The sequence below is a fragment of the Lissotriton helveticus genome, chromosome 5_1, assembly GCF_964261635.1.
Source record: "Lissotriton helveticus chromosome 5_1, aLisHel1.1, whole genome shotgun sequence".
In the NCBI taxonomy this organism is placed as follows: Eukaryota; Metazoa; Chordata; class Amphibia; order Caudata; family Salamandridae; genus Lissotriton; species Lissotriton helveticus.
The window spans coordinates 189,789,769-189,807,523 of record NC_136065.1 but is presented as its reverse complement, the minus strand read 5'-3'; the positions used below and the strand labels follow the sequence as shown (position 1 = coordinate 189,807,523).

The following is a 17,755-nucleotide window of genomic DNA, read 5'->3' as shown; positions in this document are numbered from 1 at the left end:
TTTAATCTGGAACTCGCTGGCCAGAGTACTGTGCTGAGGGGGTCCCCTGCTGCTCAGGTGCCCCCCTGCACCACAGGGGCTGCAGGGGCCTGTGTTACGCCACTGCAATGGTGTAGTATGTAGAGCAGTGGTGACAGCATAGCATGGTTATTGGTTTGATAGTTAAATATGTGACCAGACCTTTTTATCTGAGTCACTGAGTGGAGGCCTCATCTACTTGTGTAAAGTTCTGCTTTTATTCAACCAGTCATTTGCGCTAATATCCCGCATGGTGTGTCAGTGAGCCAGAGTAATGAAGGCCAGTTTGACCCGTTTTGGGTGTCCTTGGCCAGGCCCTTCACAAAATGAAAGAGAGGACTCTGTTTCTAGACAGTGAATGTGTATTGCTCACCATCCTTTAGGTGGAGAGTGGAGCCCTAGATATTGAAGGTCGGGGGGAGAAGACAGGGCTCCTTTTGGTGTTCCATTAGGCCTTTTGGTTAGCAAGGAGCTACAAGGAGTAGTCTTTCTGAATACTTCCATTTGGTGAATGATAGTGGTGAGGCGTGCAACTGCAGACTCTATTGTGAAGGAGAGAAACCTTTAAGTAAGGCCTGTCCATTAGTCGTTCCCTGATTTCTTCTTGATTTGGACTGATGATGAAAGCCAGGTGCAGAAACCTCACACCTCTTTGTGCGTCAATTGTTGGTGATCCACGTTGGAGAGTACCCTGCTGTAAGAGGCCTCACTCTACAAAAAGGCTGCATATGGAGAACAGCCTGGAAAGGACAATTGAAAGGAAAACCATCCTAACTGCTTCTATTGTCAGCAGTAGATTTACGACCCATGACTGCTAGTTGTTTATAAAAAAATGTGGGGCCTCACTTGTTCCAGTTCAAAGTTCTCTATGGCCAAGGAAGGGAATGATTTTCAGAGTATGGAGACAGGTGCTGTGCAACTATTGCGGGTGTTTGCCTGACAGCTACTCTCCCAGAGATGAAGGGACATCATCTTGTCAGCATCTCTTGCTGGAGTAGCTGTGCACTCGTCCTGAAATACCTGTAAGCCTGCCTGCCATCTCAGAGAGGAACGGAGCCTGCAGGAGGGGAGACTGTCTAGAAAGGAGGGGGTGCATGCATCCCCCAATAGCTATGGGCATCCAGAAAAATAGCCTGCTGGAGAGTGCTCCTGTAGGAACCACGCATCCAAGGGCCTCAAAGACTCTCCAGACAGATCCAAGCGTGAACCACAAGTCTGAGACAACACAACCTGCCAAGTTATTTGCCAAGTTGGTTTGAAACTGCAGAAGTTGTGTACTGCCAAATTTCTGATCAACCCATGTGACGGCTGTAACCCCTGACTGTCAGAAGGCCCTACTGCGGTGAACGTTCGAGGTCACCCGTTAGTGATGTGGGCCAATCGGCAATACCCAAGGCTCCAGACGCTTGCCATCACTCTAGTTGGGACCAAGCTAAACCAGGACTGCTCAAGGCAGAGAAGGCCTGAGTATTGCCTCCCGGTGTGCTGCCACTCTTTGGAGCTCGCAGACCTGCCCGAGGTGCTGGGATGGTCCAGCAAGCCCTTAACGCAACAAACTGAGAAACTCCAGTGAGCCGGTAAGACCTGAAAGACTTATCACACATACTGTTTGGGGTTTGTAATCTGCACCTGTGCCTGATTCACACCTCTCCTGTTTTTCCACTTAGAACTAGAGGGGAGAGCCTTGCAGAATGTAATAAACAGAGAGCTCTGGTGAAAGAGGAAATGCAGATTATTCCCTCCACATGGAAAATTTACAAATAAAAAAGAACTTTGAAAAAGTTCAATTATGAAATCAGTTTTAGTTCTAAAATCTGGTGATATTGACTGGAGCTAATTTAAAAATTTTCTCGATTAGATATTTTTCGAGCAGTGGGTTTATATTTCATCATTTTTTCAATGCTATGTTCAAGTTGTGTTAAAGATGCATTAAATTATTTTAATGTAGCTTTTGCCACAAAAACAGTTCTAATTAGATTCATTGATGTAAACAACACATAGATTCATCATTCACGCATAGAAAGCATTCAGAGCAGAAGGCATAACTTGCTTTACTTTCCTTCATTCCATATGTATCAATGAGCTCGAGAAAAGATCATTAACATGCAGCTACAGTTGAAGGCAATATAGAAAAGATCTGCTCCCTACAGTAACCAGCAGTAAAAATTACATTGAGATTGAAATGGAGTGTTTTAAGCAGAATAGGGCAGGCGTATTCCAGCATGCAGGAGGTCTGGTAGTAAGTACATTCTTTCACCGCACCTATATTGATGTCCTTTCTTGTGCCATTCCAGCAAGTGATGGGTTGTGAAAGGAATCGGCTTTCAGATGGGCTGCTCGCCTGCACTTTTTGTTTTCCTGAGTGGGATGGGTGCTGCTGGAGGGTGAGACCAACATAATAATCTGTGGACCGCAGTTCCAACTTCATTTTTGAGTGTGTGTGTAAACTCGAAGTATGGCTTATCTTGTTGTGTAGATTGCAGTAGTCCATTTTTTATCTGTCCTCGCTGTAGTGATATTACTTTACACAATCATTTTATTGCACAAAGCATGACTTTTTTACTTGCTCAACTGTGCTCAAATTGATAATGTTTCATGATTGCATTTAATGCTTGACTCAGGGTCACCAAGTGCTAAGGGATGAAGCAAGACAGTGGGAGCTGGTGACACGTGGGAAGATAACGGGGAAATTGAATTCAATTCAAAGACATTCACACACTGCATTTTACTCAGTGCCCTATTAACATATTGTTGACCTCTGCTTCTCAGTTTCCTTCGGATCCGGGTACGAGCACGTGAAGCCACTCCGGATTTAACCGGGAGCTCTCAGGCCTCAGTACTGTGCTGAGGAGGCCCCCTGCAACTCCGGGGCCCCCCGCACCACAGGGGCTGCGGGGGCCTATGTTACGCCCCTGACTTGGGGTAAGTCTGTGCACTTACTTGCTAAAATACTACCTACACTATTGAGATAGAGGTTAAACAAGACGGGGGCGAGTACGCACCCTTAGTGTACACCTCTTTCAATGTTAAATGGCTGGGTGCATTCTCCATTTATGCCATAATGTACTCTGCCCCGGCCAAAAGCATACAAGTCTCTGAGGAGGTTCACGATTGTCTAGTGTACACCCATGTTTACCATAATTGACCATACTTTATCGTGTACCACAAAATCAAAAGATGAGGATAAGTCTACAAGTACTAAGAAAAGACTGCCTCCTTTAATGTGTACATATATTCCAGGATATTGGCCTGCTCTGTAGTTCCCACTCCTGGCCGGAATCCATACTACAAATCCGACATAATACTGTTGGACTCTGCCCAGTCCTGCAGTCAGGATAGAAGGATGCGACCAGCCACCTGAACTAGAGTGTCCAGCAAAGATATAGGTTTGTATTGTGCAGGACTATTGCTGTCTCCCTTCTTAAAAATGGGAACTATAAGGGACTCAGGCCATGTAGGCAGGAATCCTTCACTCCAGCAGGCTCTGAAAAGCAAAGTTAAAAGGGGACCCCAAAGATTAACATTAGATTTGACCTTGACTCAAACCTCCTATGCATTCATCTGCCCTTAGGCACATGCACGATTACCAGGGTCAGTCCCTGTGAGTATAAAAGCGCCACGTGCCGGTGGCAATGAATTCTCTTCAGACTCGTTCATTGCGTGTGTCCACAGCTCAGCGGACTCTACAACTTATAAAGCCTACCATGACAATAAATTACCACCTCACAGCGCCAACTTGTGTTGATGGAACATGCTGCCAGAGACATTGTAAGACATGGGTAAAGTGTGCTGTTGTCCTGGGCCCCTATCTGCAAGAAGCCCCCTGGGAAAGTGATATTTCTCTCTATCTCACCTCTGTTTATTTCTTTCACTCACCAACTCTACTCCTCACTCCGCTCCTTTACCTATATCTCTTTATCTCTCTGCCTAATGTCATCCTAAAGATTTTTGAGGGTCAGGGCAAAACATATTTCAGATGTTTCTGAGTGACCCCATGCTTGAAGTAGTATTCAATATTGTTTGGCCTAATGAGGTCTTGAATAAAGCAGACACTGTGTAAAAAACGTCAAACGTATTCCGAACAGGGGCCCCAAAATTAGTCTTGCCCGGGGCCCCAAAAATTCTTAGGATGACACTGGGTGCTGCAAACTCACTTAATTGCCCCAGTCATGCCTTCTTCCTTTCTGATGCTTCTCCCTACTTTGTCTCTTTCTGGATCCTCAAGGAGTGATTGAAAATATGTGGAAACTTTGCAAATGGCCAAAGCCTCTGGGAATTTTTTTAAATGTCCACACTGTGTAGAAACTACAAATTCTGCATTTTCTGCAGAAGAATATATACCACAATTATGTGCAGTCTCTGCATGAGACGTGTATCGTCCCTGACTGTGATGACTTAAAGTCATGCAATAAAAGGTTTATGTATATTAGTAAAACTATGGAAAGAGAGACCCTACTGCTCATTTCTAATAAATGTTGCTCACATAAGTCTCTTTTATTCATACAACTTCTAAATATTTCTCCAAACAGCTATAAAAATGAGTTGCTTCTTTGTAAGAAAAAGTCACCTGTTCTGAATCCTTGGCACCATTGGCGTGGGTCTCCCTTCCATTTTATTGCTGTTACCTTCTGTGTTTTGCTGTGTATAGGACTTTATTTTTGCTGGGCTAGATGCTTTGGGCACTTTTGCCACTGATGTTCAGTGCCTAAGTGATGGCGCTCCCTTTGTAGAGTATTGTTATGGATTAGTGATTCCATGTTTGGCTTATTTGATTTACTTGTCAGACCCTAGTACAGTGCACTATGTGTGCCCAGGGCCTGTACATCAGATACTGCTGGTGAGCTTGCAGCACTGATTGTGCCACCCACAGAAGCAGCTTGTAAAATGTGACTCAGGCCTGCCTGTGCAGACCCTGTGGGCAGTATGGGACGACCATGTCGATTAGCAAGTGCATACACTTGCCAGTCCCTAAACCTTCCCTTTTCTACATATTAGTCACCCTTAAGGTAGGCCCAAGGTTCCCCTGTGGGCAGGGTGCATTGTATGTCAAAGGTAGGACATGCCCTGATGTGTGTGGCATGTCCTGATAGTGAAATACTGCAAATGTTGTTTTTCACTATTGCAAGTCTATCAGTTCCCATAGGCCAGAATGGGGAGTCTTAAGAACATTACTGACCCTGGGAACAAGATGGAAAAATAAAGTTTAGTATGCCTGAACTCGGAATGTTAAAATGCATCTTTTAGTGAGGGTGATTTTTACATTCTGTGTTTCAAAATACCACTTTAGAGAGAAGTTATTTGCTTGCCTAACCATCCAGTGTGCCTCTGCTAGGTTTGTGTATTGCATGCCTCGCTTTTGCACGACAGGGGCTGGAGAAGGGCTGGGGCTCCAGAAGTCTGATGATTCAGGGCTGGGCTGAATGGACCTGGGTAGCATTTAGAGTAGGAGAGAAGATTTCCTTTTCACCTGAATGGGCTTGGTCTGCCTTCAACAATACTCCCTCCACCTTCTGCCAGGAAGCTGCACCAGTGAGGACAGATCTGGTTCTTGCCATGTACAGACACTCTCTGCCTTCAGAGAACAAAGGATTTTGGTGTATAAAAAGAGAGGCCCAGACACCAGACTTTTAGATCCTTTCTGGGAAATCAAGAGGAAACCTTTGCCAAGGAGAAGAGCTGGAGAAGCTGAGGAGGAATACTGCCCCTGTGCTTTTTGCTGTCTGGAGTTGGCCTGCAGTGGCTGCTTGCTGCCAAGGAAAGGAGAAAAGGACTTTGCTGTTTTGCTTTGTCCCCTGCTTGAAGAAAAGATGTCCAAGGGCTTGCAATTGAGCTTACCTCCTGTTCTGAAGTCTGAGGAACACAAAGACTTCAGACTTCTGTCTCTCTGCATCTGGAAACGCTGTTTCAGCTGCTACAGAAGGAAATTACAACACCGTTGCCGGCAAGCAATGCTGTAACCTGCATCGAAGCCATGAGCTCTGCTCCCACTTGCGACATAGGCCCGACGACTGCTGCCGTGCCACATCGACTCCAAAGCCGACTTCATCATCACGGAGCCGATCCTCGACGTGGGTGATCCCCGAATACATCGACATCGTGCCATCATAAGGAACAGAGGCTTCGGCGCCATCGTGACGTCACCTCCCCGATGCAGTAAGGAACAGTTTTCTCGCCTCCCCTGCGCTCCAGTAAGGAACAGAGGCTTCACCTCCCCTGAGGTCGTAAGGTACTGACGCCGCATGACGCCTACAAAGCATCACCTCCCCAACGCTGTGAACTGTCTTTGTTTTCATCGTTTCTAAGGTACTGTTCTTTGTGGGCCCGATGCCGATCACCTCGCGGTCGGCGCCGTACTTTGAGATTTTCACCGGTCACGACATCGTTATAACTCCAAGTGGAGTTTATTTGAGTGAATAACCTATTTTTGATGATAGCTGGATAACTGTGCTGTGGTTTATAATTGTTTGGTCTTGTTTTGGTTTAGATAAAGATTACTTATTTTTCTAAACTGGTGTGGTGTCCATTTGTAGTGTTTCCACTGTATTACTGTATGTGTCCACAAATGCTTTACACCCTGCCTCTCAGATAAGCCTGTCTGCTCGTGCCAAACTATCAAGGGGGTGAGCAGGGGTTATTTTAGGAGTGTATCCTCCTTACCCTGACTAGAAGCAAGGGCCCACTGCCTGTCCTTAAAAATTAAAATTGAAAAGTAAATATATATATATATATTTTTTTAATGCATCACGTTTTCCTTTAAGGATAACGGGCTGCATTAAAAAAACAAAAAAATACATTCTTTAAAAGCAGTCCCAGACATGGAGGTCTGCTGACCCCAGCAGGCCACTATCCCTGGTAGTGCCCGTCATTCCCAATGGGATCACAAATTGCGACAGCCTCATTACTATTCACGAGGCATGCAATTTGCGACCCCATTGGGAATCGCTAAGTGTCTCAGACACTGTTGTACATTGGAAATTGCGAGTCACAAATTGTAACTTGCAATTTGTCGCAATTTGCGAGTCGCAATTTCCAATAGTCGTACATCTGGCCCTTAGTTTCCAAACAACCTATCAGCTTGTGAAAGAAGTAGGGCATCGTCATTACAAAATATGAGAACTCACAGCAAATAGATAGCCTTGTTCCCAATTGTCTAAGTCAGTTACAGCCGACAATTTTGACACTCTACTAGAGCTAAAAATAAAGAGATAGCTCTGTTTTCTTTATAGCATAGGAATTTGCGACAAACTCTTAGTGCTTACCTCATGAATATTTAGAGTTACCAGCAAACAAGTATGCCTAAGGAGAGCACGCACCAATAATAAACAGCGCTACCACCACATCAGATAGATAAGAGAACTCACTTTAAGCAAACATCAAAGCCATTAGAAGTTACAGACAAAGCATGAATTACGAATTCTCTCAACAGCATTTTATACACATCTTCAATATTTTAAAAACAGGCAAAACCTAGTTCTGTTTTTTCAGATTAATGAACGACTTGATTTTCATATGGTAACCATTTTTTTGCCACAGTATCTCAAAACATTGACATTTATTTACAGCATTGTTTTATAGAAAAGTTTATGTGTAAACTTTCTAAACAATTTCATCACTACTTTCTCAAACAAGTAGAGCCAACCATGGTTTACTTAATTTGGCGTTGTTCTACCTATGGTCATCTGCCACTGAACATAAGAAGTAAGCAAGTGAACACCTTATTACGACAAATAATGCAAATATCCTCTCATTTTTCTCCCTACCCTAAAACGAGCTCACTTGCAGATCCCTTTGTTTGCGGCACTTATTTATAGAAAACAATCTCAGATTGGGGGATGATCCTGTTATTTTCATTCCATCCTTCAAGATGGCCGCCAGTCTCTACATGCATGCAGCCCCCTCTTGCTTTTTTTCTCCCTCTTTCCTTCTTTAGTCTTCTTAGCATCTTTTTAGATGAATGACAGTTCACTACTCACCATCACAGATATGTGGAGGATGTGCATCTGCTCCTCCACCACCTCTGAAGGCTCTCGCAGGGTCGGCGGCGTGGCCCTCACCAGCTGCTCGGCACTGCTCATGGACACGTGGAAGTAGAGAGTCCCATTCTCTAACCACTGCTGCTTCCAATGGACCAGTGAAATTTCTGCAACAGTCCCCGATATTTCTATAATAAGAAAGAGACGAAGGAAGATATGAGCAATAGTGAAAGAACTGTCTAAAACTCCATTAGAGGCACAGGAAATTGCAGGGAGTCGAAATGTTAGTAGGTTTTGGCAAGCTAGTGCAGGTTTTGGCAAGCTAGTGACCATCTGGACAGCTTTGCATCTATGCCAGTGGCAAACAATGTTACAGGCTTTAGGGCTAAAAACAAACTCTTCATTCTTGCAAGGCAAGGATTCACTCTTGGAAGCAAAAGCAGTAGATAGATCTGAACAGCGATCCAGAGATTTCTTCTACAGGGAGATGATCTGGAAAGTTATTAGGGCTAGGGATAGCAAGACTAACTTTATACCAACCATAACAATCTTTTACAGTCACTAGCCTGTCGGGAACACTCACTTCCCTCCATATGCAGGCCCATCTCTGCTTGACAACGTCTGTGAAATGTCTGCCTGAGATAGCAATTTTAAGAATTTTAAGCAATTTTAAGAACACCTTATTCCAGTAAACATGGATACGTGGCAACTTAAAATGTGAGAAGAGAAGGGGTGGGAAGAATGGATAGATTGCTAATTGGCGTGGAGGAAAGGGGCCGGGCTAAAGTACCCGCCCACTCTCACATGGTCTGTAAGCGGGCTACCCTACACCACTCAACAATCATTTATGAACAGTGGTAGGTCTTCACTAGGCTCTCCAGCTCCCTAACTAACAACACTGCTGAGCTGCAGGACACACCATTTGCAGAAATGGACAGGGTTAGATAAGGTCCTGGGACCTGGAATGGGCTAGAGGAGAGGGAACAAGCAAAACTAGTGGAATGGAGGCGGAAGGCTTATTCTCTATAAAACAGGCTATGCCTAGTGCTCAAATTGAGCCAATGGATGTCGGTTGGAGCCACCGATGCTCACTTTTTATTTTGCCACATCGGACATTTACTGAGAGCAAGAGACGGAAAAACAAACAAAGCAGAAAATCAGAGGAAGACAAAGACGGAAAAACCATCATTAAGGGAGAAAGCAGGACTCTGCAAGCTTGTAATAAAGAGGTAGGGAGTGTTTGGTAGTAGATTAAAGAGGACTGAGGTGAATTGAAAACTACATAACCATGGTATTGGGTGTGCCAACATTTAATTGCACCAGCAATGGGCTTCTGAACAGAGCTGTGGGCACTGGCACTTATTCGTTTATAAATTAGACACTGGCCATGCCCTGTAATGTTCTGCCATCTAAGGTGTCCTGAACATTAAATCAATTCAGTGTTAAGTATAGCACTATTCAGTGTATCAAAGCAATGTTAATTTCACTATATTTTCAAAAAGAAATAATCTGGCAAAAAGAACATGGATTCATTGATTCTAGAGTTCTGACTAAGAGAACAGGAACAGAGGGGAGACCTCGAATACTTAGCTGTAATTATGGATGAAAGCCTGACTAGCTTGGGCCCGAGGATGATAAGTGTCTAGATCCAAGCTGACTCTAATATTTCTATCTATATAGATTAACATATTCAATACACGCCCAATTCCCTGCAATGAGGTTTTCTCTTAATTGAATCCCACATTAAAGATAATAAAATGTCCACCTCCTTCTTAATTTCTGGGTGATGCAGTGCCCTTCCGATTCTGTATTGTTGCCGACAATGACGCCTTATGATAGTAGCTGCGCTATACAAATAAATAAATAAAATAAATACATCATGTATATTTGACCAAACAAATAATTCATGGGTGTTACATGATATTTGTAGTCTATAGAGGCTCTGCATCCTCAAGAGGCTTCAAAAGTAATTGTCCCTTCACCTGGAAACAGCTAACTTGACACCAAACCAGACATCTGCCAATCCTTCTTAGGTAAAGGAACTGGGGGGCATATTACCAAGGGCCTTATCGCCGCTTTAGCGGTAATTTTTCTCGCTAAAGCGGCGATAATTTAATCGCCCTATTACCTAGCTGTCGCTAACACCAGTTAGCGACAGCTAGTAGGAGATAGCGATCATCTTGGGGCCCACTTTGCATGTCTGCGATATTTATCGCTAATGACATGCAAAGTGGGCGTGCCAAGATGTATGCGACTGTAAACAGTCGCTAACATCGCTATCTCCTATTACCTACAAAGGCGTACTTTTGTAAATATTCGCGCTAAGCGCCAATATCCTCAAAAGCTAACCCCTGCCCAGAGCAGTTCTTAGCCATGTTATCCAATGGTAGGTGGATAACTTAGCTAAGAGCATTAGCTCGGTAATGCATGAATATCGCTGACTTTTCAGCGATATTCATGCATTACGGCCGATTTTTATCGCTTTTGAGATAAACCTTGATAATAGCAAGGTTTATCTGCGATAAAAATCAGCGGAGCTCGGCAATAATAATATATTGCCGCTAACCGTAATCTTGGTAATATGCCCCTGTCTTCTCTCTGATTTGCAAATCCAACATCTTCTGATGTTTCCCTACCAGACAGTAAATACTCCATTACTACATTTTCCTCAGGAAACTACCTGGCCGCCCTTCCACCCTGCATAACTACAGGGGTAATTACCATTGCCTTATGGGGCACGCACGATGAGTCTTCTCCCCGCCCTGTCACCTCCAAAACCCGGCTTGCTTTCCCCTATTCATTTCTATTTCCTGCTTCCTTTCCCAACCCTCTTTCATTTTTGTACAGTGCTTCAGGGCCACACCAGTGGCATGAATGTGATATATAAATAATGTAACACAATAAAATACACTGATTAAAATGTAAGAGGTCAGTCTCTGTTCTGCTGCTCCATGTACCACTCACCGAAAAATTCGCAATTACTTGAAAGAGCAGTGCACCAAATTGATAATACATGAAATAAATACATTAATGAATACATTTTTTCAAATATTCATATTGCATGCAAGTCAGACAGCCACCTTGTCCGTGTACCCTACACAGCACCCACTATTGGTGGGCGGGTAGGAAATGGCTACAAATCAACTATAATTGGCAATGATAAAAACGTTCTAAGTTGCTCAGGTAGAAGGAGGGCCTTATTTGAGAGGATGTGACGAAAGAACTTGTAAACAGAGGCTGGCCTTGGCCCACATCAGGGGCTGACGTCTTTTGCACAATGGGCCGGAGTAGAGAAGCGAACATCTCAATGCCATTCCCGACAAGAAGCAGCCCTTGCCTTGCCAATAGTCTTTTTTTTTAATTCAACACACTGCAGTAGAGTGCAATATGGGAACACGCAGGCGGAACATATTGCATGAGGGAAAATACAACACAAAACCACAAGACCTCTCACCCACACGCACACTGCATGAGGGAAAACAAAAGGGATGCCAAAAATACACTTGGCACTCAAAGAGAAGAGGCGGCAGCCAAACAGATTGATTCATGAAACATCAAAGGCGAGGAGGGAGTGCAGAAAACAAGAAAATAAGGCTAGTTGAGACAAATGGATGTAGAGGAATGTGTGGGAGAAAGTGATTATGAGATGATGGTCAACACTGAACATGCAAAGAGGGAAAGTGAAGGAAGGAATAAGTGAGGGAATGGATATGAAGATGCAATGATGCTAGAAGGTAGAACTAGCATTGACAAACCCAACAGGTCTCACCTTTATCTGTAAATGCAGACCTATTTGCTTTGCCAATGTTTTTGACTGATGCTGCTCAGCATCGGCTAAATGTAATTTTTTTTGCTGATGGTTGCAAAAAGAACAAATGATGAATGGAATGCTGAACAATGGCAAACACTTATCTCCAGTACGGAAATCTTGGCCGAAATCCATTGTTTTTTTTACTACCCACGCCATTCCCGTTTGCATCCAGCTGTATGCAAATCAGTTTTGACTCTGCTCCTCATGGGAACAGCCCAGCCCAAAGAGCCAGGCCAGTACCTCCCTTCCCAGAAACAAGCATCCTATGACCAGTTTTGGGGTATCACCCCTCGTCAGCCAAGATAGCTTGACTCTGTGGCACAGCGAGCACGGGACCCATGTCTGGCCCTACCTATCCCACTTGGGCGACAAATGCAAAAGAACAATTGATTGACAGAATGCTGGACAATGCCAAACACTCACCCCCAGTACAGAGATCTGGGCCTGAATCCATAATTCTTTGCTTACCACGCCATTCCAGTTTGGACCCAGCCCTATGCAAATCCGTTGTGACCCTGCTCCTCATGGGAACAGTCCAGCCAGAAATGCCGGGCCAGGTCCCTGGTCCTCCTGGATCATAAACAAGCACCCTAGGACTGGTTTCAGGTTATCACCCCTCACCAGCCAGGATAGCTTGACTCTGGTGACACGGAGAACACAACACCCACGTCTGGGCATACCCATCCCACTTAACTGCAAGAAAAGTCATTTTCAATAGTTCGGAATATCGACGTTTGGGCAGATATGACCCATGGACAAGGTTTATGACTTTTCTTGAGAAACATTTGGATTTGGATTATCATGTCCTATACTTTGGAATTTTTGAAAGACTGACTTTGAGGATGCTATAAATTACTCAAGTCCATGGATGCTGCTGGGAACGCCCCCAGCAACACCCATTGCACGCCCCTTTAACGCAGGACACTGCGTTAAAGGGACTGATATTTATCAGGCAGGATTACGCCACAAAAAGTGGCTTAGTCCTGCCTGATAAATATCACTCAGTCTTCTGCGCCACCGGAACGTCACAAAAAGTGACGTTCCGGAGGCTTGTAAATAAGGCCCCATAGGTTTCACACTCGTTATAGTTAGGAATTAGCATTTAAAAAACCTTTGAAATTCACTGAAAAAACCATAGGTTTCACACCAGTTATAGTTAGTTGGACATTTTACTCATGCAAAACCATTGAAATTCCCCCGTTATAGTTAGTTGTACTCACTATAACTTGCGCGCCCACAATCCACTGCTGATGATGTCACATATTACATCATCATCATTCATGACATGGTCAGTGACATCACTGATGATCTTTATTTCGGCCAGGCAGCACAGCAGTTGCAAACTTGAAAAGCGATGTTGCATATCAGCCAAATCAGTCCCAACATGTTTCTGGCGCTTACCGCCCTTGTTCATGGGATTTTTTAGCGGCCGGCCTTGGTCACGGAGAAACCCTCCTACGAAAGTGTGGGTCCAGCGCTCGTTCAGCGCTGTCACTAGAACGAGCACGGAAGGAACAACTTGTGTTCGGTCAGGGTGAAAACTGCACAGCGGCACCTGAGGGGTGATGAAGCAATCCACTGTGGTTATTTAAAAAGTTTTGAGGAGCTGAGGCGGCGGCATCCACGATTGGATTAAAATTTGCAAACACTACAAGTACCAGAGGGCAATGTACCAACACGCCAATGAGAGCGGAACTTTGAACACCTGTATAAGCAACATGCACGCCGCTGCTCACAGTATGCCAATCCCGTGAACAAGGGCGGTAAGCGCCAGAAACATGTTGGGACTGATTTGGCTGATATGCAAAATCGCTTTTCAAGTTTGCAACTGCTGTGCTGCCTGGCCGAAATAAAGAAAGTAGACACGCTGTGTGTGGTTCGCCAAGTGTGGGCGTTTTCATTTGGAATATATATATATATATATATGACTGCTCCCAGATTTCCTCCGCGTTCAGTAAGAACAAGAAAACAGCACTCACAGGGGGGGTTTTGACGTGCTAACAATTCTTTATTAGCAACCCAGCACAGACAAGACGCGTTTCGGCGCTTAGCCTTTGTCAAATAAAGAATTGTTAGCACGTCAAAACCCCCCTGTGAGTGCTGTTTTCTTGTTCTTACTGAACGCGGAGGAAATCTGGGAGCAGTCAAATGTCGGTGGGTACACCCCCACCCTAAAAAAGCACCCGCTCGAGTGTGCAGCCATTTGGTGGTTTTTGGAGCGAATATAGATATACATAAATATATATATACATACATTTTTTTTTTTTTTTTTTTTGGATGAGACCGATTGTCTCATCCATAGGAAGTCTTCTAGAAGCGACCTCAAGATTTATTGACAATTACCTATCACCCTTTGTCAAGGACCTCCCATCTTTTGTCAGAGACACTCAGGACTTCCTTAGGATTATTGAGAATATACAATGGGAGGATGACATGCTTCTCATTACTCTGGATGTAGCGAATTTGTATACATGCATCGACCATCAAGATGGACTTCAAGCCATTGAATGGTTCCTAAAAAAGAAAAGCATGCATTTCCATCAACACAATCGCATGCTGCTAAGGATGACTGAATTTTGTCTTTTTAATAACATCTTTCTTTTTTCAGGCACAATGTATCGCCAAATCAGGGGGACCGCCATGGGTACGTGCTTCGCCCCCAGCTACGCGAATCTATTCGTGGGCTGGTGGGAGAAGCACGTGGCCTGGGGGGGGACCAACGAACATTGGCTGGACAATATTATGATTTGGACCAGATACATTGACGATCTGTTTGTGGTCTGGCGGGGAGACAGGCCCTCGGCTGAGAGGTTTGTGTCAACGTTAGGCGAGAACAGTCTCAATTTGAGGTTCACCAGTGAAATCAGCAATAAAACAGTCCACTACCTGGACCTGGAGGTGTTTGCGGAGGGAGGCAGTATTCAGACCAAACTCTACCGCAAGCCGACGGCGGGCAACGCCGTCTTGCATGCCGCAAGTCACCACCCCAGATCCATGGTAAAGAATATCCCATATGGCGAGTTTTTGCGTCTGAAGAGGAATTGCTCTGAACATAGCGATTTCCTTTCAGCACAAAAAGCAGCGACCGCCAGATTCATGGAACGAGGGTACTCACAGAAATCACTACTAGAAGCCTCGGAAAAAGTGGATCTGATAAATAGGAAAGACCTACTGGTGAACAAAAACCTGAAAGAAACAGAAAGGACGAAACCCATAACTAGAATGATAACGACCTATAATATGAGATCTAACGAGGTGGTCCAGATTTTTAACAACAACTGGCACATTCTAAAAACAGACATTGTTCTGAAAGACAGAATATCACCTAGACCAACGATCACATATAGACGTTGTCAATCTTTGGGCGACCATCTAACCAGGAGCCATTACAGGGACCCCCCCAAACCAGTGAGATCCAAACCAATTCAGGGTTTCTACCCGTGCATGCATTGCAAGGCGTGCAAATACAGCCATAAAAAAACTACATTTGAGGGTAGACCCAATGATCCCCGACCAATCAGAACCATCAAGAAATTTCTGAACTGTAATTCAGAATTCGTGGTGTATTGTCTTGTTTGCCCGTGCTCAAAGAGATATGTTGGAAGTACGATCAATCCAGCGAAAAAACGTATCCTAGAGCACATGCGTGCCATCACGAATAAAGACAAAAATTACCCGGTGGCACGCCACTTCGAAACCCACCACAACAGTAACAGAGATCTTCTTTCCTTCTATCTAATAGACCAGTTGGAAAAACAAGAAAGAGGTGGTGACAAGATCAGAAGTTTGAGGGCAATGGAGTCGAGATACATCATCGACCTCCAGACCATGAAACCGGTCGGTTTAAATAATGACGAAGAGCTTTGGGTACATCTGGAATAACCACACAGTGGGAGTAACCTGTTTAAAAGCATAGGGTCACACCTGTAATAAAATCTGGACACCTATTTTCTGCCGAAACTCTCCCGTTTGTTCTGTTCTGCAGAACTAAGCAAGATATTATTAGAATACTTCAGGGAGGAGCATGCCCACACAGGGCCATATCTCTTAAAAGCAACTAGTAAACGCCAATGGAGGCCTATATAAATTGTGACTTGCCTGTAATTGATAAAACAACAGAGACAAAAACGTTAACATTGAGGTGCATGTTTATAGCTTATTGATGGGTACTCGCGATATGGAAATGTTATAAATATATGATTAATGTTTTAAACATCTACATGAATTTTTCACATCATATGGCACGATGGAAACTAATTCTTTATTGTTTCTTTTTTAAATGCGACTTTTCCAAAATTTGCGAGTATACTATACATGCGTAAACACATGAAATGCATGCACTGAGATTTAGAGGATTTCCTCTTTTTGTACGCAAGTCACGTATCCAACGTTTTATTTATTTTTTTGCGAGTTTCTTTTTATTTGTTTTTTGAGCACGAGCACTTTGTTTATCACCATTTACTCTCCATGTTTAATTGTGAAGAACAGTAGTTTTGCACATTACAAGATGTCTGCCATTTTCAGTATGAACTGTTGGCTTAGTCCTCTCTTGATGTTAATGGAGAGGAGGAGATATAATGGCGTGGTAACTTTAACATGTTGACACTGAGGAAGCCGTTTCTCGGCGAAACGCGTTTGTCTTTTCCTGGGGCAGGGGGTCTGCTATTAAATTCTTGACAACACCTATAGCTTGGAGTGCCGTCTGCTTTCTACAATTATCAGTGAGCGTGTGTGTATATATATATATATATATATATATATATATATATATATATATATATATATATATTTTCCACAAGTTTCAAGCCTCACTCCCGTGAAGACACCATCAGCTGCAGTCCCCTCGCGTTAACTTACAGAACTGTGCACATTCATTGCAAAAAAGCTTACGTGAGAGAGAGGAAGCAGCTGTTGACATTTTCAAAACAGGATCGGGCGCTCGCAACATGCAACACAGAAGCGAAGCGTCCAGGGGTTCTTTAGCGAGCAATCTCGCAATCTTGTACCAAAAATTGGAGCAAGCCCCTGAAAGAGAGTTTCGCAAGTGGTGGGAAGCCACCTCATTGCAGAGGTATATGGATTACGATAGAATCCCTAGGGGCCTGCAAATTGTTACGGTATGAACACCCCGACCTCGAACTCCTCAAAGATTAGGCAGAACACACTACTGAGTCAGCCAAAGGAATGGCAAGGATTCTTATTAAATATGCCTGGAGAGATCGTGAGAAACTATTAGCTGAAATCAAAAGACTGGAAGACCTGATTAGGAAAGAGAAAGATGCCAAACAGAGCGAGGAACTGAGAAATGGAATGATGAAATGCTTGAGAGCTTATGAGACCATCATTCGAAAGCACAAACAGACGAAGTTTCTCAGAGACGAACAGGACTATGCAACAGGCCGCATCCTGACCTTGGCCCGGAAATTCGATGGGCCAAGAAGAAAGATGAACCAGCAAGGTGCAAGCGGAAGTGGCAATACGATATATCAGAGTCCAAAGTACAAACTTCAGAAGGCGAGCAAGTCACAAATCTGGAGGAATCAAGTGTAAACGCGGAATCTCCTTATTTTCAGGAGTATCAGTTAATAAGAGAAACCCGCCAGAGACCAACACCAAGAACCCATCTCCCACAGCAGATGCCATCACAACACAAAAGATACGAAAAACCAGGAGGGGTAACAAAAGCAGGAGAAGATGCCCCAACACAGAGAGTGACACGCGGCAGGGGGAAGAAGGGCAAATGGTAAAAGAGATGACTGTCATAAATCTATCGGACAAGATACTCACACCTGAGCAAATCAAAGTATTTTTACTGGGCCCCACCTTTTGCCCCACCTCAGGATTTGACTATGCACGCACTCGAATTGACCTGTTTAGGTACATCAGGAAATTAAAACTACAAAAAATATCTCTGCTCCATCCTCAAAATGCAAGGCCAATAGAAGCATCAGGA

The 17,755-nt window shown here is 44.0% G+C and overlaps 1 protein-coding gene across 4 annotated transcripts in view; it reads right to left on the bottom strand.

Annotated features, from left to right (window-relative positions):
* The window catches only part of ASTN2 (astrotactin 2), a 2,754,112-nt gene that overhangs the window by 2,479,832 nt on the left and 256,525 nt on the right, over window positions 1-17,755 (bottom strand). For all 4 annotated transcript variants that reach the window (XM_078641978.1, XM_078641979.1, XM_078641981.1 and 1 more), the window contains exon 2: window positions 7,992-8,179. In XM_078641978.1, coding sequence (XP_078498104.1) covers window positions 7,992-8,179 — 188 coding nt within the window. The remainder of the gene's footprint in view (window positions 1-7,991; window positions 8,180-17,755) is intronic.